At 58.5% G+C, this 23,678-nt stretch overlaps 2 protein-coding genes across 9 annotated transcripts in view; both read left to right on the forward strand.

Moving 5' to 3' along the window:
* Nucleotides 1–19,203, forward strand: part of PPP6R1 (protein phosphatase 6 regulatory subunit 1) — a 22,822-nt gene extending 3,619 nt beyond the window's left edge. For 2 of the 8 annotated variants that reach the window (XM_015249614.3, XM_072966529.1), the window contains exons 2-24: nucleotides 5,843–6,075; nucleotides 7,297–7,483; nucleotides 7,565–7,702; nucleotides 7,803–7,868; nucleotides 9,223–9,335; nucleotides 9,421–9,534; nucleotides 9,852–10,023; nucleotides 10,109–10,261; nucleotides 10,356–10,490; nucleotides 10,991–11,055; nucleotides 11,132–11,247; nucleotides 11,331–11,416; nucleotides 11,523–11,612; nucleotides 11,711–11,808; nucleotides 14,039–14,096; nucleotides 14,174–14,352; nucleotides 16,771–16,904; nucleotides 16,992–17,172; nucleotides 17,269–17,339; nucleotides 17,458–17,539; nucleotides 17,944–18,054; nucleotides 18,134–18,208; nucleotides 18,301–19,203. In XM_015249614.3, the coding sequence (XP_015105100.1) occupies nucleotides 5,849–6,075; nucleotides 7,297–7,483; nucleotides 7,565–7,702; nucleotides 7,803–7,868; nucleotides 9,223–9,335; nucleotides 9,421–9,534; nucleotides 9,852–10,023; nucleotides 10,109–10,261; nucleotides 10,356–10,490; nucleotides 10,991–11,055; nucleotides 11,132–11,247; nucleotides 11,331–11,416; nucleotides 11,523–11,612; nucleotides 11,711–11,808; nucleotides 14,039–14,096; nucleotides 14,174–14,352; nucleotides 16,771–16,904; nucleotides 16,992–17,172; nucleotides 17,269–17,339; nucleotides 17,458–17,539; nucleotides 17,944–18,054; nucleotides 18,134–18,208; nucleotides 18,301–18,304 (2,655 nt within the window). In that variant the 5' untranslated portion in view covers nucleotides 5,843–5,848 and the 3' untranslated portion in view covers nucleotides 18,305–19,203. Of the gene's footprint in view, nucleotides 1–5,842; nucleotides 6,076–7,296; nucleotides 7,484–7,564; nucleotides 7,703–7,802; nucleotides 7,869–9,222; nucleotides 9,336–9,420; nucleotides 9,535–9,851; nucleotides 10,024–10,108; nucleotides 10,262–10,355; nucleotides 10,491–10,990; nucleotides 11,056–11,131; nucleotides 11,248–11,330; nucleotides 11,417–11,522; nucleotides 11,613–11,710; nucleotides 11,809–14,038; nucleotides 14,097–14,173; nucleotides 14,353–16,770; nucleotides 16,905–16,991; nucleotides 17,173–17,268; nucleotides 17,340–17,457; nucleotides 17,540–17,943; nucleotides 18,055–18,133; nucleotides 18,213–18,300 lie in introns of those variants that run through there. The other 6 variants (XM_072966530.1, XM_072966532.1, XM_072966533.1 and 3 more) reach the window with 6 other exon arrangements.
* A 105-nt stretch (nucleotides 19,204–19,308) lies between these two features.
* On the forward strand, nucleotides 19,309–21,635 carry TMEM86B (transmembrane protein 86B). The gene is made up of 3 exons (XM_006216324.4): nucleotides 19,309–19,796; nucleotides 20,057–20,300; nucleotides 20,914–21,635. Exons 1-3 carry the CDS (start codon nucleotides 19,746–19,748, stop codon nucleotides 21,294–21,296), a joined length of 678 nt encoding a protein of 225 aa, XP_006216386.1. The 5' UTR covers nucleotides 19,309–19,745; the 3' UTR covers nucleotides 21,297–21,635.
* Nucleotides 21,636–23,678: the final 2,043 nt, after the last annotated feature.

The raw sequence follows: 23,678 nt of genomic DNA on the forward strand, positions 1-23,678 counted from the left end.
CATTCAAGTGGCCTGTGGGCCTGTGGTGGCTGAGGGCAGCAGCGTCAGCAGGCCCTAGATGGCCTCTCCCAATGCTAGAACCCCTGCTGAGCCTAGGGCATCTCAGGTGGCCGCCCTGAGGCCCTCACAGAGGGCTCTGCACACTTGACCTCCACTTCCGGGTGCTTCAGGGCCAGGGAGGGCGAGGAAGGGGTGGCAGATAAAGGATCAGCCCACAGGCTCCCTCACAGGTGGGGAACAGATGGTGGCAGCAGCAGTGGCAGTGGGGATGCTCTGTGGGAGCTGCAGTTGGGCTCCATCTGAGCCTGGGCAGGGTCAGGGGCTGAAAGCCTCCTGAGGGGGGCAGTTGGTGTCAGAGGCCTGAGGACAATGCAGCAAAGCAAGAAACCCGAGGTGGTGGTGCAGAGCTGGCGGAGGGGGTGAAGGACGGGGCGATGGCGGGGCGGGTAGGTAGTTTTCGTTTTTAATGGCTTCCTTTCTCATTTAGTTTCCCCTTCTTCCGTTAGCAGCCAGAGTCATGGTTTTCAAACGGTCGCTAAAAACCAGTGGTAGTCACTTCCGTTTTCTTGAAGTTTGCTACCAGTTGCAAAGAGTGGGGGCAGCGGGGTGTGTGGCGCCCGCCAGAATATTTGAGTGAGCTCTCTTACTCAGGCAAAAGGGGCATCTTCCCTGGGTCTTCTGTTTTTAGCGCCATCACCCTGGGTGGTGGCTGCTCCTTCCCTCCTACTCAGAAGTGTCGGGGCTTCAGCCTGGCTTCAGGGACAGATAGGAAGGGCCGACCTTTGCTGAGCACCTGCTGTGTGAGGCCTATGGCCTGACCTGGCTGTTCTTACAACATGGCCCTTCCTTATGGCGGTGCTCCCATTTCACAGATGAGGAAGTGAGGCGTTGGGGTGCCACGTGCCCGCCCAGGTTCGCCCCTTAGAGACTGAGAATGAAACCCACCTCTCCTGTCTGGAAGTTCCGTTAAGTGGGAAGGTGGGACTGACTGCCGGGACTTGAGGCTACAGTGAGTTAAGAGTTTGTGGCAGGGAAGTATTCTCTTTCTCTTTTTTGTGTGTTTTCTTTTTTCCAGTTCTGCATCTGCATTTCATTCTGTGCAGAGCTCGAGAACTGATGTTTGTAGAACTGCCACTCAACTGCATCTGATCCTTGCAGCCTCCTCTGATTTTCCGAGGAGGGACCTGCGGTTCTGAGACGTTCAGGGGCTGCCTGGTTTCTGATGCCTCTGGAGTCCGCGCTCTGCAGGCCCCTCACACCCTGCTGCCTTGTGGCAGGGGCCCCCAGCCCTCCCCGCCACACTCAGTTCTCTGGCAAGCCAGCTTTGGGAGGGAAGCCTGACCTGCTGTCCAAGGCAGATGGGGGGGGTTGGGGTGGGGGTGCATAGCCTGTGCCCTCTATCCAGGTGCTTTGGAAGTGGGTGGGTAGGCCTCAACTGTGAGAGTTTCCTCCTGCAATCCGGAGGGCAGGGCACTGAGTCCCGTTGTGCTGTGGTCCGTCCCTGCAGGCCCCATGCCCTCCTCTGTCAAACGGGATTAATAGCAGTGCTGCACCTAGTCATGGGGCACCTGCTGAGCTCAGAGACCACGTGGGTGGTGAGGGCGGGGAGGGGGGACCTGGGCGTGCACCCAGGTTGGAGGGTTGGAGCCTGGCTGTTTGTCAGCTCGGGGTGTCTTGGAAGCAGAGCAAGGCCCAGGCCTGGCCCTGTCACAGCAGCCTCAGGCAGCTTTGGTTTTGTGTGTTTTTGGTAACGGTTTTCTGTTGATACATAATTCATATGCTGCGTACGACTCATCTATTTAAAGTGCACAGTTCAACAGTTTCTAGTCTGTTTTCAAAGTTGTGCAACCATCAGTCACGACAATGGATTTTTTAAATTGAAGTATAATTGACAAATAAAATTGTATACAATTGATTTAAGAACTTCTTTTCCTTTTAGAGCATCGTCTTCCCGAAAGAAAACCCCACACCCACAAGCAGTCATTGCTCACCTTTCTGTTCCCCAGCTCCTGAAAACCATTAATCTGCTTTCTGTCTCTATGGATTTGCCCCTTCTGGACGCTTTGTGTAAATGGAAGTATGTGACATGTGGTCTTTGATGCCTGGCTTCGTTCACACTGCCAAGGCGGCCTTTTAAACTCTAATCTCCTTACTCATCCTTGCACGAAAGTGCGAAGTAGCAATAGGTGGTGGTCTCTGTGGGTCCAGGCAGCAGCTGCCTCTTGAGGTGACTCTGGTCCCAGGTCCACCCAGCTCAGGAAACCCGCCCAGGCCTGCTGTGGAACCTGGTGGCCGGTGAGTCACCTTCCATGAGCCATAGTTTTCTCACCTGTGGTGTGAGTCCTGTCACAGGCTCGTCATCAAGTGGAGAGGATGGTGGGAGGTCCCTCAGGGGCCTGGGATCTGGCAGAAGTGGGGAATTGCCCTTGTGCAGAGGAGGCTCTCTGGGCACTTGCAGAGTCGGGGTGGGTCTCATTTCCTTTTGGAGCAAGGGTCCTCAAACACAGGGACACACACTTAGCCCCTGGTTCCGTCCTCTCTCCTTCCTCCCCTCCCCACCCTACCCGGTGCCCCTGAGTGTGGCTGGGGGGAGCAGAGTGGGAGCGACTCCCTATACCGATGCCCTGACAGGTGTGTCAGCCTCCGGGTTCAGGGGCAGCGTCCTTGGGAAAGCATCATGGTTTGCAGATGGCAGGGGGTGTCTTCCACTTGACTTTGCTGAGCACACATGGCATGCCAGGCTATGTCCGAGGTGCTGTCCAGGGTGCTCAGCCCAGCAGGGAAGGTTCTCTGTGTTTTCCGTCGTCCCGCAGGGCACATGCGGCGTTAAGTGATGTACAGGCCTGAACACGTGTCCCATGGCTGGTGGGTAGAGCTGGGGCTGAGGGACTGCTCCAGCCCTTCTGGGAGATAAATGCTTGGCAGGAGACCCAGTTATTGGGACAGCCCAGCCGGGTAAGGCAGCAAGAGCGAAGTCTTGAGGGGAGCCCAGTCTTGATGTGTTCTGGAAACAGAAGAGAGGGCAGGGTGGTCAGAGCAGGTGAGGACTGTGTGTGAGGGAGGCGGGAGTAGCGGTCAGCCAGGGCGGGGCTTAGAGGTATTGTAAGCGGGCAGTGGGAAGCTGGGGAGGTCCTGAGCACAGACGAGATGGAGTCAGATTTTTCCTTTCAGCGAGCTCCATCTGGCTGCCTGTGGAACGGGGTGTAGAGAGGTGCAGGGAGGCTGGGAGAGACCGTGGGGCCTGGTTGGGGTGGTGGCCCTGCAGGTTGAGAGAAGATGTGGGTGTTAATTATGTTTTGGAGGGAGGGTCTCCAGTGCCGGGATCAGGATGGGGAGGATCCAGGGAAGCCCCTGGATTTCTGGTGGCCCCCCAAAAGCTGAATGTCACAATCGGCAAGTGATGGGGGGGTGTGTGGGTGGGGCATGGGCCCAACCTTCCTCCCTGAAGGCAGAGGCCTCTACTGAGTAAATGCTAGACTTGGAACCTGGTGTCCCGTTAAGGCCCCCAAGGGCCAGGAAGGAGCTGGCCTTCAGCTGCCTGGAGGTGTTGGCTGGTAAGAGCTGGGCTAGGGAAGGCTGTAGGCAGGGTGGAGCCAGCGCTGGCACAGACTTGGGCCTGAGCTCACCCCCTTGTTCTGTACGTACTTATTGCTGGTGGCTGGCCTCCAGTGAATGGGCCAAGGCCTCTGCACCCTTAGAAATTACCTTCTGGGGCTTGGGTGCCCACTCCACAGTTCACCAGCACCCAAACCTTGAGGCTGTCCATTTCTTCCTTGGGGCGGTCGTGAGAGTCGGAGGAGATAATGGGCTGAGAATGGTGTCAGGTGCAGTCAGCATGGTTTGTCCACCTTGTATGTCTGGCGTGTTGGCCATGGACTGGTCCCATTCCCACAGATCCAGGTGCCTGAATGACTGGTATGGTGCTGGGGCAGTGGTGTCACACAGGGCCTTCTTGGGGGCTGCAGGCTGTGAAGGAGATGCACCCCAAGATGGCAGTCCTGGGGTGACATGTGAGGAGCCAGGCCAGAGCTTCCGTGGGGAGAGGGTGGCAGCAGGGGAGGTGGCCTGGCCTCGGTCGACACATGGTGTCGGCAGGTGTGAGGGAGCCTGGTGCGCAGATTCAGGGAGAACTGTGAGTACTGGGGGGACAGGAGGTCCTGGGTGGATGGCAGCTGGGAGGCGGTCGGGGCCCTTGGGGCCTTGAGCTCGGAGCCATCTCAGGGCATCCTGGGGGAACAAACATGTTCAAGTTTGTGTTTCAGGAAAGCATCCTAAATGGGAGTGGACTGCAGGGCTAAGGGGGCAAGTCCCTGAGTGCTGTTGGACAGGACCCGTGAGACCTGTGGGACTGGGGGCTCTCAGGTGCCCCCATGTCTACTGCCTGCCTGGGGCCGGCGTTGGCTGCCATCTTCCAAGGTCACGGCTCCTCCACTCCATCTTCAACCATAGTCAGCCAGGGCTTAGGAATTGGCATGACTCTTGGCAGGATTGTTGCAGATTTAGAGCCACTTGTTCCTGGTCAGTGAGGAGTCACCCTGGGGGCAGGGAGGAGATAAGTGAGGCTCCTGAGGAAGCTGGAAGGGAGAGCTGGGTGCTGGCAGCATCTTGAAGGAACTGAGGGTCAGAAGACCAGTTGCCTGCCTGTAGCCACGTGTACCCTCCAGCTCCACCCTGGCTTTCAGCTCCAGCTGCTTCCTGAGTTGAGCATCTTTCTTCCCTGGGCTGGTGCCCCGTCTGTGGCTGGCGTGCTTTCCATGATTGGGATGCCTGGGGCAGGGCTTTGTAGGAGAGGGACTGGCACACAGGTCTGGGAGGTGCCCAGCAGGGGCACTGCGACCATTCAGTCTTGGCCTGTGCCTAAGGTGGTCTTCATGAGGCAGATGAGGAGTGTGAGCTGTAGTCAGCACCTGCGCGATGCTCGGGGGCCCCAGCTCACCTGCGTGTGGGTTGCCTGCCATATAGTGGGGTGATCACAGCCCCTCAGAGGGCCATAGGCACAGCGGACATGAGGAGTGGACGTCAAGTGGCCTGGGAGCTCGGGGCGGGTCTCCACTGTAGGGTTTAGGCTGGGGGCCTGTAGACCTCTACAGAGGAACGGCCCAGTCCATGCTCATCAGGGGCTTGGACCCACCTGGTTCCTAGTGAGTGCTCCCCCTGAGATGCTCCTAAGGCCAGGTGGGCCACAGCCGGCATGCAGGATCTCCAGTGCTGGCCAACGAGCTGCCATCTTCCAGGTAGAGGACACTGGCCTTGCTGTCCTCCCTGCTGAGGTGGTTCCCCATCCTGGTTGCTTTGGGCTCTGGTCAGTGGCTGTTATGGGAGCTGCCACCCCCTCCCTTTGAAGTTTTCCTCTTCCTGTCTTGGCACTGGGTATGGAGGTGCGTGTGCGTGCGTGCGTGCGTGCGTACGTGCGTGTTTGTAGTGTCCAGGCAACAGCCACAGACTTCTTTCCCTTTGCCACCGCCTTAACACCCTGCACACAGCATGGAGATTGCTCAGCTGGATGGCGTCTTAATTTGTTCAGTAAATAAGATTGAAGCGAGTCTGATGCCAGAGGTTCCAGGATGAACACAGTTCCAGCCCAGATATGGGGGCAGTGGACACAGGCCTTGTGGGGACAGGATTGTGGTGGCTCTGCACAGTGTCAGGCTGTTTTCTGTGGGCCCTGGGTGTGGTCACAGCCAGGGGTCTTCACCAGGCCTGGTGGGGGCTGCACAGTAGGCAGGATAGTCACCTGCAGGTTGGCCCTTGCAGGGTGTCCTGGTCATCTAGGTGACAGGTGCTGGGAGGTGGAGGGTAGCAGGTGCAGTCGGAGCCCATGTGTGACAGCCCCTACCTGCAGGGCGCCATGTTTTGGAAGTTTGACCTGCACACGAGCTCACACCTGGACACACTGCTGGAGCGGGATGACCTGAGCCTGCCGGAGCTGCTGGATGAGGAGGACGTGCTGCAGGAGTGCAAGGTTGTCAACCGCAAGCTGCTGGACTTCCTGCTGCAGCCTCCGCACCTGCAGGCCATGGTGGCCTGGGTCACCCAGGAGCCGCCGGCCAGCGGCGAGGAGCGGCTGCGCTACAAGTGAGCCTTGCCCTGTCGGTCCCCAGTGGTGGGACACCGTTTTTATTACAAGACATCCCAGATGTCTCCCAGGTGGAGGGATGGGCAGGGCAAACCTGAGTCCTCCCAGCCATGAACAGCATTTGGGCAGCCTGTGTCATTGGCCCACAGCCTACCTGCATTTTACTTCCCGAGGTTTTATTCAGTTGGATATTTGCTCTCTCTCTGGAATGTGGACAGCATGAGGCCTCTCCCACCCCACATCCCCAGTGTCCAGCAGGGTGCCAGGCTAGGGCATGTCCATGACTGCTGCTGCGGGCTCCTCTGCCCTTCAGTCCCACCCTAGGGTCCTCAGGTGTGCCAGGCAGGGAATTGTCTCCATAGCAGGGGGCTTCTGTCTGCCTGGGTCGCTACTGCCCTTGGGCCTTGCTCAGTCTGTCCTGGACAGTCCTTCCTGTCCACCTCCTGGTTCCCTGATGTTGCCCTCTGTCCAGCCCCTCACACTAAAGACATGCACGTGGTCCTCACGAGTGCTGCATCTTCTGTCCCCGAGGCCTTGAGCCAGACTGGGAGAGAGTGATTGCTCTGTCCCCCTTTGCCCTTTGTAAAGTAGAGGTTGGGTAAGGTGGTGCTAGCTGCTTAGTGTGGGGCCTGGTGCACAGTGGGGACCTCTGGTGGGGCTAGCAGAGTGTCCCCCATGCCTCCTGAGTTCCATCTTGTCAGTTTCCCAACCCCATGTGTGTCTTCTCCCTCCTTCGCTCTGTCCATCCAACCTTTCTGTCCCCCTGCCCACCAAACTAGAATGTCCAGTGGCCCCATGGACTGGGCTCTGGCTCACAGTAGCAGGGAGCTGCCATTCTGACATGTGTGCTGGGCTGCCCCTGGGGTCCCTATCTTGTTCCAAGGAACTCACTTTCCAGGGCCCCTACAGTTTATGGGGCCGACCTGGAGCATGTTATGGTCACCTGAGGCCCTGAGTGGTACACTGGGCAGAGCTGCCCTCTCCCTGTGTGAAGGTGTCTTGGGGATGAAGTTAGATCATACAGAGGTCACTGAGGCCTGACCTGGGACAGACTGGAAGGTCAGGGGTGGAAAGACAGGTGTTGGTAGAGGGTGGGCTCCAGGCTCAGGAGGCTGGATGCTGCCTTGGAGGGTGAGGAGCATGGGTGGGCTCCAACTGGGAGGCAGGGTCTTGGCCTCCGCCCCCACCATGCCCTCCCCAGCACTTTCTGGGTGTGACAGGTATCCCAGCGTGGCCTGCGAGATCCTGACGTCAGATGTGCCCCAGATCAACGACGCCCTGGGTGCGGACGAATCCCTCCTGCACCGGCTCTATGGCTTCCTGCAGAGCAGTGGCAGCCTCAACCCGCTGCTGGCCAGCTTCTTCAGCAAGGTCATGGGCGTCCTCATCAACCGCAAGACGGACCAGGTGCCGGGGCCCTGGGATGGGCAGGTGGGCAGGCGTGCGCTTGGGGTCCTGCGCTGACGTGCCGGGTCCCTATGTCCTCAGCTTGTGTCCTTCCTGCGGAAGAAGGACGACTTTGTGGACCTGCTGCTGCAGCACATCGGCACCTCCGCCATCATGGACCTCCTGCTGCGGCTCCTCACCTGCGTGGAGCGGCCGCAGCTGAGGCAGGACGTGGTCAACGTGAGTGCTGGCTGCCTAGAGTGCAGGCTGGTGAGGCAGGGCCGGGGGCGGGGTGGCTGTGGGTGGGGTGAATGAGCACAGCCCCTCCTTCTCACCGCAGTGGCTGAACGAGGAGAAGATCATCCAGCGGCTCATTGAACAGATCCACCCGTCCAAGGACGACAATGTGAGTGCGGCCCAACCACCTGGTGTTCCCAGTCTCCTCCCTGCACCAACTTTGTCCACCCCCAACTCCCTCCTTAAACCAGGGGATGAGAACAGGGAGCCTTTGGAGCCATGTGTGTGTGGGGGGGCACCTGCTGAGAACAGAAAAGGGGTTTACACACATGGAACATTTCTCAGGAACCAGGAGCTTGGCCCCATCATTTGAGGGGTCTAGGGTCTGAAGAAGGTCCTCTGGCCTTGGCCCCTCACTGCTGCCCTTCCTGGGACACCCGCCCCCCATTCTCTCTGTTGCTGGCTCTGTGCCCTGGCAGCTCTTCCTGTCTTGCGCCTGGACCAGCCCTGCCTGTCCTTCAGAGAAACTACCCAGGGGCCTTGCACCTGTCCCCCAGCCCACCGGCTTTCAGAGTGGAGGGCTACAGGGGCAGGTAGTCAGCACCAGGCACCAGGTCAGTGCCTGGCCTGGGGAAGTGATGACTGTCCGGGCCTTTGTGGCCAAGGGACGAGGGGCATCTGCTGTGAGCCAGGCGGTGGGCACCTGTGAGGGGCTCTGCTATGCGACCCGTGGCCTGGCTGTGTCTGCGTGGATCGGGGGTGTGTGTTGGTGGGCCCTGGCAGCTGCCTGTTGGTGAGACTCAGAGCTCTGCTCCTGTTCCTCCTTGTATTTGTTCACTTTGCAACAACTATTTTGAGACATAAAATGAATACCATACAACTTACTGATTTTAAAACTCACCCATTAAAAAATCAGTGGCTTTTAGAGTATTCACAGGGTTATGCAGCCCTCACCGTGTCGATTTTAGAATCTTTTTCAGCACTCCAGAAAGGGAACCTTCTACCCATTAGGGTCTAGTCCCCCTTCCCCTCCCAGCCTCCAGCAACCACCAGGCTGCTTTCTGTCTTTGCCTCTTCTGGACATTTCATGTCAGTGGATCACGTGATGGAAGGTCTTCCGTGACTGGCGTCTTCGCCTTGGTACCAAGTTGTTTGTGTTCATCCAAGCTGTAGTGTCAGTGTTTCATACTTTTCTGAGGCTGAGAAATGTTTCGCTGTGTGGATAGACCACGGTTGCTTATCCGTTCTCCAGTTGCTGGACCCCTGGGTGGTTCCCCTCTTTCGCTACTGGGGATGGTGTGGGGTTTGTGTGGGTGTTTCCTTTTCCAGGAAGCCTTCCTTGGTTTCCCTTCCTTTCTGCTGTCTCTCCCTTTCCAGTGTTTAGTGCCTCGTGTTCTCTCTCTCGGCATTTGTGTCCCTGTGTCTCTGTGACTCTCTGTTCTCAAGAGCAGGTGCCCTTCAGCTTGTGGGACTTCCCGACTCCAGGGCTGGGCCGGGGTCCTCAGTTCTGTCTCCCTCCGCAGCAACATTCCAACGCATCCCAGTCCCTGTGCGACATTATCCGCCTGAGCCGGGAGCAGATGATCCAAGCACAGGACAGCCTGGAGCCTGACCAGCTATTGGCCACCCTGGAGAAGTGGGTCTGCGGGTGGTGCCCAGGGGTGGGGCGGGGAACAGTCCTGGGGGCCCTTCTCCCTGATGTCTGCCTGCCCCTGCCCTAGGCAGGAGACGATTGAGCAGCTCCTGAGCAACATGCTGGAGGGGGAGCAGAGCCAGTCCGTCATCGTGAGCGGGATCCAGGTGCTGCTGACGCTGCTGGAGCCCAGGAGGCCCAGGTGAGCTCTGCGACCCCTCGGAGCCCCGCTGTTCTGCTTAAGGGTTGAGGGTTGCAGGGATACAGCCTCCATGAGTGGTGTCTCCTTCCTGGTGGTCGCTAGGGTCCCAGAGTGGAGTCCTTCATTCCCGTCTGACAGTAGAGGTAACAGACTGAGTAGACTGCCTGTAGCTTCAAGCTGGCCTCTGGGATCCAGGCTCCCAAGGGGAGCAGCTTCTCACTACCTCCCAGGCGTGCTCCACACATGCACACGTGTGCACATGCACGTGCACAGGCCGGCTGGGCAGTTCACTCTGCCCTCCACTGTCCCTGCTGCAGGTCCGAGTCCGTGACCATGAACAACTTCTTCAGCAGTGTGGACGGGCAGCTGGAGCTCCTGGCCCAGGCAACTCTGGACAGCGCCTCGTCCAGTGTGGGAACCCTGCACGCCCTGCGTCCGCGGCTTGGCCACTTCCACCAGCTCCTGCTGGAGCCACCCAAGGTGGGCCAGGTGGGCAGGGGAAGGGTGGCAGGAAGGGCGGCCGCTTGGTCCGGGCAGCGCTGAGGCAGAAACTGAGCCACCTCTACTCCTGCAGCTTGAGCCGCTGCGCACGACGTGGGGCAGCCTGGCCCCGCCACTGGGCAACATGCGGCTACATGTGGTCAAGCTGCTGGCCAGCGCCCTGAGCGCTAATGACGCAGCTTTGACCCAGGAGCTCCTGGCACTGGACGTGCCCAACACCATGCTGGTACTGGAGGGGCCGGGGGTGGAGGAGGCGCCAAGCTGGGGGAGGGGATTAGGGGCAGGGGCCACTCAGAGCCAGCCTGTGCCCCTCATCCCAGGACCTCTTCTTCCACTACGTGTTCAACAACTTCTTGCATGCCCAAGTGGAGGTGTGTGTGAGTACGATGCTGAGCTCCGGGCCTCCTTCTGACAGCAGCTCTGACACACCTGCTCAGAACCCTGTTGTGAAACATGTGAGCTGGGGCTCCCGGGTCCCCCCTCAATCCCCAGGGGTGGGCTCTGCCCCAGGTCTGCCCCTCGCCTATTGTGCAGCCAGGCCATTCATGTGCTGGGGGCTGGGGGTCAGCCTTATCCTTGGGTCCTAGGAAAATAGAGGGTGACGTGCAGGAGGTGAGTGGACGTGGTGACTTCATGAGGCAGCAGGTGTCTTGGGGGACCAGGAAGCACGCTCCCAGGGTGATGGCCACTGTGCTATGGGGAGTGCCTCCTTGGACGGAGCCCAGGGCCTCTGGGCTCCTGTCCACTAGGCGTATTGTGTTTGGATAAGCGGGAGTGGGAGGCAGGCAGAGAAACTCTGGGCTTTGCTGTCCAGACTGAGGGGGTTTCTGGGTGAGCAGAGGAGGAGACGTGTGCACATGCGTGCTGTGCACTTCTCGCAGGGAAGAGGCTGGGGTGCAGAGCCGGGGGGCGGGGCGCAGCCTGGCCCACCCCCACCCTCACTGCTCACCCACAGCTGCTGCAGCGTTGCTGCCTGGTGGAGCGCATCCTGACATCCTGGGAGGAGAACGACCGCGTGCAGTGAGTGTCCCAGCTTTCCCAGGGGGCGGGGCAGGCGTGGTGGGCCTGTGTCCAGCTGTGGCCTCCCTCTTGCCAGGTCCGCCGGGGGCCCTCGGAAGGGCTACATGGGCCACCTGACGAGAGTGGCCAACGCCCTGGTGCAGAACTTGGAGAAGGGGCCCAACGCCGAGCAGCTGGGGCAGCTGCTGAAGGGTGAGGACTGGGGCTGGGGTGGGGCAGGGGCAGGTGGGGGCCAGGGCCTGTCGTCCTCACGGCTGCCCCGTCCCGCTGAGCAGAGCTGCCAGCAGAGCAGCAGGAGCGGTGGGAGGCCTTCGTGTCCGGACCCCTGGCGGAGACCAACAAGAAGAACACGGTGGATCTGGTGAGCCCACTGCGCCTGCGCTCACCCACGACAGCCCTCGCTGATTGTCTTCTTGGCCCAGCGCGGCTGCCCGAGTCGCTGACCCCCTGCCCGCCCTCTGTCCCAGGTGAACACGCACCACTTGCACTCCTCCAGCGACGATGAGGATGACAGGCTCAAGGAGTTCAGCTTCCCGGAGGAGGCGGTGCTGCAGCAGGTGGGGGCCCGGCCAGCCCTGCTCTACTCCCCCTCCCCCTGGCCCTGCTCTGCCCCCTCCCCCTGGCCCTGGCCCTGATGCGCCCCCACCCCCTGCAGGCTTTCATGGACTTCCAGATGCAGCGCATGACCTCAGCCTTCATCGACCACTTTGGCTTCAATGATGAGGAGTTTGGGGAGCAGGAGGAGAGCGTGAAGTGAGTGTGCCCCCTCCATGTGCAAGGCCATCGACAGGCAGGGCTGGCGGGGAGAGGGCGGAGGGCGGGAGGCTCCCTGCAATGTGCTCCCCTGCTGCCCTTCGTGCGTGCTCCCTGCTGCCCAGCCTTGGGCCTCGTCTCAACTGCCTGGCTTTTTGAGGAGAGGGCTGTGGGGAGGTGTGTAGGGCACGGGGCAGCTGTGCGGACAGGGGCTGCACAGAGCCACAGCCCCCAGTCACAGTGGGTCTGCCCCTCCCCTCCAGACGCCTTAGGGTGATGGGTGGGGTGTTTTTATCCAGTGACCAATCCTGATTATGTATTGTACAAAGCTTTGATACTGATTATCTCTGACTTTGCTGTCATGAACTGTTTTTATTGTCTCAATTTTCTGCCGCAGACATCTGAGGAAACTATAATTTTTAGTGTTTTGTAAGTTTCATGAGCAGCCTTGTGGCAGCAACAGGTAGAAGTGAAGGGAAGGGCTGGTGGTGTGTGAGTCTGTGGGAAGCCCTGGGCAGGGTGGGAGCAGAGCAGCCCGTGGACGCGTGTTGGGCCCCGGGCATGCTCTGTGAGTAGCACAGCCAGTGCTGTCAGAGCGGAGGAGGGTATATTACTGTGAGGGTGAGTCCATGACACCTGAGGGAAAGTGGAACAGCCACCAGGGGGCATGCTGTGGAGGCAGTCCTGAGTTTGGGTGGTGACAGAGAAAGGCCTGGCGGGCCCCTCGGGCTACACGTGGGGGCCAGGCAGCTGGCCTTGTCCGTGTTGTCAGTTTGGTCACAGGTACCTCTGGGTGTTACCCAGTTACATGCTGTGACCACCCACTTGGGGCTCAGGAACCCATCTATAGCTAGGGAGACAGTCTCAGCGCTGTCACACAGCCCAGGGCACTCGCTGGTCACTGTGGGAGGGTCAGCTGTGGTCTGTGGTAGCCACAGTCAGACCGAGGACCCCTGGGATGAAGAGCTGAGGATGCAGCGTCTGCTGTTGCTCTGCCTGGCACGGTGTGCGGCGCTAGGGGCACTGGAGAAGACACTGTCCAGGGAAGGCACCCCCCGTCCTGGGGGGACAGAGACACTTAGTGAATGGCCTTGGTGTGGCTGGCTGCCCTTTGGGGATGAAATTGTGTTACCTCTTCTGTCAAGATAAATTCCAGTGAGGTTGAAAACGTTAAATGTGAAAAAAAAAATCCGAGCTACAGACTTGAAGCCTTCTAGAGGGCAAAGTGGGTGAACGTCTTCATAATCTCAGGGCTGAAGGTGCTACCAAGGCTGCCTGCTCCGCCCGGCCCGCTGTGCCCGCGGGCTGCCCCCTCTCCCGTGACAGGGGCAAGAGTGCCTGCCTTTCTGGTGGGTGTGCGTCCGGCTCGTGCTTGGACCACAGCTTTGACGAGTCAGCACTTGGGAATTGTTAACCAACTTCCGGAGTCGGCGAGACAAGTGATAGCCTGGGATAGTCCTGAGGCGGGCCCGGGACGCCAGGTGCTCTTTCCACAGAACGGGAGGAGGAGGATGCCCCAGGAGAAACGGGGTGAAGTTGCAAACAAAACGAGTAGGAGGCTGTTAACGTTGCATCTTCTGTGGGTGGGAGTTTGAATTGACAGATCTCTTTCCACAATTTGTGTCAATATTTAACATGCGTGGATTTAATTCCACTTCTGTGAGGCTTTCTGAAAGAACTGAGCGGTGTAGGCGGATGCTGACACTGAAAGGCCTGAGGTTAGAGATGAGGAGACGGTGCTTCTACCACCCATGCGTCTTAGGGTCCACACAGGAGCGGTTTTATTTCAGCTCCAGACTGACCCTCTTGGGGTCAGGCGTGTGCTTTGTGTGGTGTGACCCGTGTCAGGCTGTGTCCAGTAAAGTCACTGAACACTGAGCTGTCACCCGGGAGGGAGTGTGTGCCTGTAAATAAATGTCCCGCCCAGGTTATGATCTCAGACCCTAAAAACAACCCATCTGTCTGGGTTCTGTGTCCTTTATTTTACAGCAGAGAAAACAGGTTCAGGGGCCTTTGTGTGGGACCTCGCGCGGCTGGGGCCGTGCAGGTCAGGCAACTCGCTGCTCTCCACTCTGCACGCATGCATGCCGCGGAGCGAGCTGCAAGGGCTGATTGGGGTTGCAGATCGGTTTTATTGAGGAGATGTACTCGCAGGCACAGGGCCGAGCCGGTGGCGTCCAGCGAGGGGAGGGCGGCGGCAGCCCCTCACTGCCCCGTGCTTCTCCCGCAGCGCGCCTTTTGACAAGACAGCCAACATCACCTTCTCCCTCAACGCCGACGACGACAACGTGAGTGCCTCCCCGACCCCGGATGCTGGCAGGGGCTGCGGGCGGTCAGCGCCTCACCCTCCTGCCCCTGCCCGCAGCCCAACGCCAACCTCCTGGAGATATGCTACAAGGACCGGATCCAGCAGTTCGATGATGACGAGGACGAGGAGGACGAGGAGGAAGGCCAGGGCTCTGGGGAGTCCGACGGGGAGGATGGCACCTGGCAGGGCAGCCAGCTGGCCAGGGGGGCCCGCCTGGGCCAGCCCCCAGGCGTGCGGTGAGTCCTCTCCGGAACCCCAAGCCTGTCGCAGCGAGGCTGCAGGGCCCATGGGAAGTGGTCTCCACCAGCTAGGGGGAATTAGAGTGTTGTGTGTGCTAGTTGGGGTGCTTTCAGTTTGGAGTGATAGAAACCCAACCCACATTGAGTTCAGCTACGAAACGAATAGGCTAATGGCTTGTGTGTGGCTGCAACTATAGGCAGGTCCTTCAGGTACAGCTTGGTCCAAGTGTGCTTGGAACCAGTATCCCCACCCCCCCAACCCTTCCCTCACTCTGCTCTCCCCTGCGGTAGCTCTCACCTAGGTGTTCCAAAAAGGGTGGTGAGGTGTGCTGTCAGCTCTCTTCCCCCTCATTCTGGTGAAGTGAGAGAGGATGGTTGTCCCTCCCTCAGTCCCAGCACGCGGGTCAGTAATCAGTACTTTATTTTCAACTCGTACTGGCTGGCCCCAGAGTCACTCAATGCACTCAGGCAGCAAAGACTTGCCAGTGTGAATACCGACTCAGGGCCTGCAACTTGACCCCCGTGGCTTCTGATCTGAGGATTAGAGTGATCTTAATTGATGTGTGACCAGCATACAGACAAGTATACGAATCCTAAGTGTCCGGCCACGTGGACACCCCTTTGCCGACGTCCAGAGAAGGGAGTGGAACCATCCTTGTACCCGGATGCCCCTCCTGGCCTCTGGCGTTTCTAAGGGGAACACTGTCCTGACCTCTTGTCCTGTAGATTTTGCCTTTTTTTCTTCTGTGTGTGATGTCCATACCTCTGGTGGGTGTGGTGGTTTGTCATTGTCATCTGCTGGGTGTGTCATTGTGTGACTGCCAAGTTGATTTGCACTTAAGTGTGTCATTGAGAAGTCGAAGGTCCTGATTCATCCGTGTTTCCTTCTGAGAGTTTTATAGCGTCAGCTCTTAACATTTCGGTTTTCCATCCACCTTGGGCTGGTTTCTTGTATGTGGTGTGAGGTAGGGGGCCAGCCTCATTCATTTGTGTGCAGGAATGCCAGTGTCCCAGCATCACCTGGTGAAGACTCCCCACTGCATGGTCTTGGCACCTTTGTCAAAAATCTTTCGACTGTAGGTGCAAAGGTTTATTGTGTGTCTGTCCGTAGCGGGGCTACCCTGTCTTGATTACTGTTACGTTGTAGTGAGTTCTGAAATTGGAAATGTGAGCGTCCCCAGCTTTGTTCTTTTTCAAGTCGTATTGATCATTTGGGGTCCTTTGAGATTCAGGGTGAATTTTAGAATGAGTTTATCCTTCAGTGAAGACACCAGCTGGGATTCTGAGAGGGACTGCCTTGAATCTATAGGTCTGTTTGCGGAGTGTTGCCATTTTAACAATATTTCACCTCCCAGCTGCTAAATAGAGGATGTGTTTCTTTATTACTTTTAATGGTGTTTTGTGGTTTTCAGAGTGTAAGTTTTCTGCTGCTTTTGTTAAATTTATTCCTAAGCGTTTTGTTCTTTCTGATGCAATTCCGTGTGAAATTGTCCTGTCAAAGTCGTTTTGAAATTGTCTCAAGTGTATAAAAATACAGTAGCCTTTTGTATGTTGATCTTGTTTCCTGCATCCTTGCAAAATTTGCTTGTTCTAACAGTTTTAGAGGATTCATTAGGTTTCTGTGTACAAAATCACACTTTCTACAATTAGAGATAGTTTTGCTTTCTCCTGTCCAAGCAGGAGGAGCAGGCCCCTGAGTTATGTTCCTGATCTGGGGGACATCGGGTCTCCCCCATTGAGTGTGGCATGGCTGGCGGGTTCTGGAGATACCCTCCCAGGTTTCCAGGCTCAAGAATCTCCCTCTGCCCCATCTGCTGAGTGTCTAGCTTGCTTTCACTGTGTGCAGACGAGCCGCTTCTGGTCCTGGCTGCTGGGGACTGTGGAGCCGCAGCGTGCGTTCAGCATCTTGGGAACCTCCAAGTTTGCTTAGCGGTTCCCCGTCAGATGCGTAGGCTGGCCAGGCCTTCTCCATTGTCTCAAGTCGCCAGCACTCGGCCGTTTTGTTTGGAGCAGCTGTGCTGCAGGACATTGCTTTCAGCCGAAGAAATGGCAGTGATGAAAGTCCACCTGAGTCTGTCGTGGAGGAGGAGCGCAGAATCAGCCTTCCCTGAGAGGGCCGGCCGCTCCTGCCAAGGGCTGTGTGGGCCTCTCCGCCCTTGTGCTGGTGGCCTCGCTCTCCCACAAGGGCGCTCGGGTTCCCACCTGCCTTCCCATATTGGGAGTGGGACTCTCTAGGCATCTTCGCACACCCGGGGCACAGTCCCATGGCCTCTCCACTGCTCCCTCCCCTCCACCCCTTTGATTCCCTCAAGACCTTTGCTTGAGGCCAGCCCTGGGGGTTCAGGAGGATGGGATGGGAGCATTCCCCCTGCCCAGCACAGTGGCTGGCTGACTGACCGCCGGTTCCTGGGGCAGGAGCAGAGGCAGCACAGACAGTGAGGAGGAAGAGGACGACGATGAGGAGGAGGACGAGGAGGATGGTGATGGCCGGGCGGCTCGTGGTGGGGCCGGGCCCCCCTCCTACCCCAGCCCTGGCCCCCAGCCTCCGGGTGGGTGAATACGCAGGGTGGGGCGTGGTTGGGTGCACACAGGCTGCCTGCCTGCTGTGCTCACCGCTCCCTGCTCTCCCCTGCCAGGCCCCGGTTGGACAGCCACATTTGACCCAGTGCCTATGGATGCCCCGACCGGCCCCCAAAACTGCAGGGAGAAGGAGCCACATTCTGGGCCCCCCGCCCCACAGGGCGCCCACGGCATGCCCCTGGACCTCCCTGCCTCGAGCCCAGCTGGCCCTGTGGCCCCCAGTGCCCTGCAGCTCAGGTGAGGCTGGCGAGGAAGGTGGACTCCTGGGTCCTTGTTGCCTTAGGCCCCAGTACCAACCCCATCCGCCCTCGGGCTTCTGCTCTTACCTGCTAGGTCTCAGGACCCCGCCCCTCCCCCAGCACCTCAGGAAGCCACAGACGGCAGCAAAGTAGCGGAGCCCTTGGGTGAGCCCCCCCGCCCCCCTGCCCTTGTGCCCTGGCCTGGTCCATAACTGTCCTGAGGAGCATGGTTGGCCTCAAGCTCACTGAGTCTCACATCTCTGGGCCCTTCTTCTCTGCACAGCCCCTTGCCAGGCCTTGATCAGTGTCGGGGACCTCCAGGCCACCCTCAGAGGGACACACTCCGTCCCCAGCTCCTTGGACAGGTAACTGGCTGGGAGTAGCTGCTGGGGGCCACGTAGGGGAGGTGGGTAGAGCCTGGCCCCTGGGTGCTCCCTGTCTCAGGGCCACTCCACGTGGCTCCTGCAGGACGCCCCACCCCTCATCTGCGCCACTGCCCCAGAGCCTGAAGGCAGCTGGAGGTCTAGGGCTGCGCCTGTGCTCACACTGGTCACCAGAGAGGATCGTGGGTGGGAGGGCTTCCAGCAGGGTCAGAAGAGGGCAGGGCATGTGTGGAGTCTGTGTGTGTCCCAGCTGACCTTGACACAGGGTTCTCTGAATATGAGAGATGCCCTCGAGCTGTGCAAGTCCTTCCCTGGCTCACACACCTGGGCCTAAGGGTGACTGCAGGGCGTCGGGGACAGTAGGTAACCTTCAGATGCCTCCACAGTGCAACCAGAGACCCTGCTACCTCTGTCCCAGCCTCCGGGGCCCACCAGTCCCCCCAGACCACAGGTGGGGAGAAGAGCCCAGAGCCCTTGGGGCTCCCCCGAAGCCAGAGGTGAGTGTGGTGCAACGTCACGGGGCAGCTGGTGTTCAGTGGGGGAGGCACTGACTTTTCCCGTGTCCCTCTCCCCCAGCAGTGCCCTGGCCCTTGAGCCGCTCTTGATGCCCAACGGCTCTGCCCCAGGAGGGCCGGCGTCCCCGGGCTCCCAGTGAGTGGTGGGGGCCAGGGGCGGCGGGTGGGCTGGGCCTGGGTGGGCCGGGGCTTTGGGCTCCTCACACAGGTCTCCCTCTCGGTTCCCAGGTAACTGCCTGGTTCCGGTGGTGGCGGCCAAATCCTCCATACTCCACGTGGACCCTGCCTGGGTGGGGGCAGGGCAGATCTCATGATGGCCCTGATGCCCCATCACCCCATCCCCACCCCACCCACTCTATGCCCTCTCTGGACTCCCGGGAGGCTGGTGCCAGGGAGACAGGCCCCGATCCACCCCCATTTGCACTGAGAAAAGAAATTTCGGAGTTTTGTCTCCTAGAATAAAGATAGAGTTGAATAGAGAGGAGAGTTGAAGGAGAAAGAGACCTATATTATATATTATATATATATATTGAGGGAGGAGAGAGTGGGCGGCCAGAGAGCCAGAGGAAGCAGGGCTGGGCGGGTGGCAGCTTGGACCTGCACCCTGTCCCACTGGGACTGCTGTGGTGGGGGTCCTGAGGTTGCCACCACCCTACCCTCCTGCCGTGCCCCCCACCCTCCGGTGCAGACGCCCACACCCACACTCGGCCTTTCAGCTCAGGTCCACCTTGGGGGAGGGCCCGAGTGGGGGTCGTGCCTTTGCCCAAACCCTCTCACCCTGGACCCTGCACTTTGACCCAGGCTGGGAGCTAAAAGACCCTCCACCCGGCCCAGCCAGCTCTGTGGGACCCCGGGGCCCTGGTCCCAGGGGCCTCCCCGGTGACATTCCCACAGGGCCCTGATGCAGTTGCCGAGCCCCACCCCCCCATCTCCTATAGTCCCTGGGGCGGGGCTTCGGCGGGGGTCTGGCTGGGGTCCCCCTCCTACTCCTGAGGGTCTGGGGTCCAGCCCAGCTGCCAAGTGACCTTGTCCCAGCTCCCTCTCCCCAGGCTGGCGTGAGTGTGTGTGTGTTCGTGCTGAGCTTCTGTTTCATATTGCAAATATAAACAAATAAAAGAAGACAGTTTAAGACTCCTGCTGCTCAGACCTTGGGCCCTGGGATGTGGGTTCAAGGAGCCCGAGACATTCCTGCACCACTGGATTGGGGCCTTTGGAGCGTGGAATTAGGGCCTTTAGCCTCTGCGGGAAGACCAGGCTGGGGCACAGCAAGGTGGGGAGAGTCTCCGACCTGTCTCTTGGTTCTGGAGGGGTGGTCCTCCCCTCCCCCTTGCTCATGAAGGGGAGGACATTGGAATCCTGCACCCCTTTCCCTTTTGGCCAACCAGGTAAAGGACAATGGGAGGGGCATTTGCGGCCATGGACCCCCAGGCAGGGAGGAAGCCAGGGGGAAGCCAGGCTGTGGAGGAGGAAAGATCCCTGGGTCCCAGTGGGCTCCTTATCAGCAGGTGCCAGGCAGGGCCCATCCCCAGGGTGGGGACAGCATCTCCCTGGGCCCTGTTACTAGTCTCAGAGTCCACAGGACACAACTCTGGTTAATGTGTAACCACATGCTGTCCCCTCTACACCCGAAAGCTCTGGTGCCCACATGCAGGCCACTCTAGGTCTAGGCCGACATGGATGCCCGGAAAGAGGGGCCACCCCGAAAACCTTGCTTCTCAGCTCAAGTGAGAGCCATTGAGGGGGTTGAGGGTGGGCTGGGCCTGGGCTCCAGGAATCCAAGTGACCTGGAGAAAGGGGGGGACTGGGTTCTGTGAGGCAGACATCCTGGTGCCTGTGCAGCCGCTCCCTACCCTGGACAGCAGTCTGGGTCCCTGGATAGGGCTAGGGTGGAAGCTCAGCTCCTGGCTGGGTGGGGCGTGGTCCCGGGGGCTGGGGGCTGGGCTGAGCTCCCGAGGCTCAGCGGCCCCCTCGTCCCCTGGAGCAGCCGCATGTGGTCAGGTGGCTGAGCCCCTTCTTCCTCACCTGTGCCGTGTACTTCCTCCTCTGGATCCCTGAGGACCAGCCATCCTGGGTCGGCGCCCTGGTCAAGTGCCTGCCCATCCTTTCCCTGGTGGTGTTCCTGTGGACTGTACCCTCCGGCGGGGGCCACCACTTTCTCCTGCAGGGGGCCCTTCTGTGCTCAGCCGTGGGGGACGCCTGCCTCATCTGGCCTGAGGGCTTCCTCCACGGTGAGTGGGGGTGTGTCGGGGCTGTGTCGTGTCGTCCTTTTCAGACCCCAGGCTGGGGGGTGAGAGGTGGCTCCCTAGTAGAGCACCTGCCGGGTGTGTGAGCAAAGGCACTGGGGAACAGCAGTGAGGGAGACGCACCCAAACCCCAGCCCCCACGGAGCTCTCCTTCCGCTGAGGGCAGGGGCAGTGTGAGTGCCGTGGAGGGAGAACGCAGAGGGCACCCAGGGGTCAGGGTCACGGTCTCCAGAAGGCTGGTCAAAGCCACATGCCCTTTGTTCCAGGGAAGAACCTTCCAGGCAGAGTGACCAGCAAGTGCAAAGGCCCTGGGCTGGGAGTGTGCCTGGTGGGTGGAGCTGATGGGAGTTGGTGGACACTTCTGAGCAGAGTAAGGACAGGATGCAGGTTGCACTGCAAAGTTGTTCTGAAGCCAAGGGCAGGAAGAAGGGGGACCACCAAGGAGGCTGGCACTGTCATCCCAGCAGCGTGGCCATCGTGGCCAGGGCGGGAACTGGTGTGTAGGATGCCCTTTCTGTCAAGCTCTGAGGGCAGTAGGGTGGTGTGGGGAAGCAGAGGACCCGGCACCTTACTGGGTGCTCCCACCTGTCTCCTCCAGGCATGGCTGCCTTCACCGTGGCCCACCTGCTCTACCTCTGGGCCTTCGGCCTCACTCCCCTGCAGCCCGGCCTCCTGCTGCGTATCGTCCTGGCTTGCATCCTGTGTTACTGCCTCCTGCTTTGGCACCTCCCACCCAACATGGTCCTGCCCGTGATGGCTTACTCCCTGGTCCTGTCCGCCATGCTGTGGCGTGGCCTGGCCAGGGGCGGTAGTGCCAGCTGGGGTGCCCTGCTCTTCGTGCTTTCGGATGTTGTGCTGGCTTGGAACACCTTTGCCCAGCCCCTGCCCCATGCCCGCCTGGTGATCATGACCACCTACTATGCCGCCCAGATGCTCATCACCCTGTCAGTCTTCCAGGGCCCCAGGCTCAAGTCCACCTGACTGGGGGCCAAGACAGGCAAGTGTCCGCACCCTCCCCTCCTCCAAGGACCTGGGCCCCCAAGACCAGCGAGGCCAGGGAAACACCCTTGGGGGCAAGAGCCAGGCCTGCAGACTCCTGTCTGCGGTACTGGTCTCTGGAGACACATGGGAACCGTTGGCAGAAATTCAGATGCACCACCGAGTTCCCACTCAGTTCTGATTCCAGATTCCAGGCCCCTCAATCAGATCTACACTGGACCGTCCTCGGCCTCCCGCTTGCCTCTGTGATCCCAATGTGCCTCCCCTTCCTTCTGGCCTGGATCTCTTTCTCTTGCCTAAGTAAAGCGGGCATTGAAGCTATGACATCTGTGTGATTTGGGGAAGGGCGTGAGGGGAGGGAGGATCACAATAACAGCAAATTGTTCTTTTCCCTTTTTTGCCCACAAAATTGACCGTTTCAATCACTTCTAAGTGTACGGTTAAGTGGCATTAAGTACTTTCACAGTGTTGTGGATTGAACACTTGCCATGAAATCTACACTCGGAACACGTTTGCTGTGCGGTGTTGTTACCTATACCTACAGCAGACCCCCTGTGGACCAGTCCTGGTGCCAGGGCTTAGGGGACATGGAAGTGCCCCCTCCCCCCACAGGGCCCTTTGACGATGGGGGGATTCATTATACCCATTGGACAGGTGAGAATTTTACAGACTGAGACCAGGAGGAGACTGGTCAATATGTTAGTTTCCTATGACTGCAAATTACTCTAAACTGGATGGTTTAAAACAACAGCAATTTGTTCTGTCACAGTTCTGGAGGCCCAGAAGTCCAAAATCAAGGTGTTGTCAGGCTGTCCTCCCTCCAAGGCTCCAGGGAGGGTCCTTCCAGCCTCTTCCAGCTCCTGACGGCCCTAGCCAGCCCTGGAGCGCTTTCGTTTCACATGGCATCCTCTCCCTCTGTGAGTCTGTCCTCTCCTAAGGACACCAGTTGGATTCAGGGTCCACCCTAAATCCGGGATAATCTCATTTTGAGATCCTGAACTTAATTACATCTCCAAAGACTCTGTTTCTAATTAACATCACGTCCATAGGTAGTAGGCCCTGACTTGGGCCCGTCTCTTCGGGGGACACAGTTCAGTGCACTACAGTCACATGCAGTATCAGAAGAGAGAGTTGAGGAGGTGAGGAAACTCAAAGATGAGGGGAGCTTGGAGGAAGGGGTAGGTAACCACATGGTGGGAATAGAGTACCAAGGGAGGAAGAAGCCGAGTGTGGCAGCTCACTGCCCCTCTCGGCCTCAGGTTCAGCATGTGAGGGCAGGAAGCAGTCAGAGCTGCTCTCCAAACCCTGCTCAATTTCCACATCCATGATGTGTTTTTAAAAGAACCCTTACAGCAGAGAGGAGACTTCTATGTCTATGATGTGCTTTTAAAAGGGCCTCATAGCAGAGAGGAGTCTTCTACATTCACGATGTGCTTTTAGGGAGCCTTCAAGCTCACCCTTTTTTAGTTGCTGCCCCATCTTCAGACCAGGATCCCCACTCACCCTAGAGGAAGGTCTCAGCCCAGATGAGGCAGGTGATCAGGGTGGGGTGCCCTGCTCTTCACAATCTCAGATACCATGTTGTCCTGGGATGCCTTCCTTCAGCCCCAAACCCAACTGGCGGTGATCACCGCCTCCTGCGCTGCCCAGGTCCTCATCACTCTCATCCATTAAGGGTGCAAGGCTCAGGATAGATTAACTGGGGTGGGGGGGGTAAATGAGTGAGCACCCTTCCCCCTCCTAAAGGGCTCCCCAGAACAACCTCCCACCCCTAGGGAAAAGTACTGAGGTGTGATATTTCCAGCCACTATCTCTTGAGCACCACGTTCTGTTGTTGTTTTTTTTAATTGAGATGTGATCGACACATAACATTGTGTAAGTTTAAGGGGTACTAGTGTTGATTTGATACATCAATACACCTCAGTATGATTACCCCCTTAGTCTTAGCTGACACCCCTATTGCATCACAAAATTACCTTTTTTATTTGTGGTGGGACCAATTCAGATCTAGCCTTTTAGCAGTTTGAAGTTTCTAGTATAATATTGTCGACTATAATCACTTATACTGTGACCATGTTCTGCTCAAAGGCATTTATGTCCGATTCCTGGAGAAAAAAATGTTACGATCGCAGCTTTACAGACATATACTTCATATACCAACTGCCCATTTAAAGTGTGCTGTCAGGTTTTCAGTATGTTCGTAGTCATGCCCCTATCATAACGACCTTAGAACATTTACATCATCCCAAAAGAGACCTCGTAACTTTTAGCTGTTGCCTCCCCAGTCACCCATCCCCTTCAGCCCAAGGCCACCACCAGCTTAGTTCATCTTTAAACGTTGGCGTGATCAATCATTTGGGTGGT

This window comes from Vicugna pacos, chromosome 9, assembly GCF_048564905.1.
Source record: "Vicugna pacos chromosome 9, VicPac4, whole genome shotgun sequence".
Taxonomy (NCBI): Eukaryota; Metazoa; Chordata; class Mammalia; order Artiodactyla; family Camelidae; genus Vicugna; species Vicugna pacos.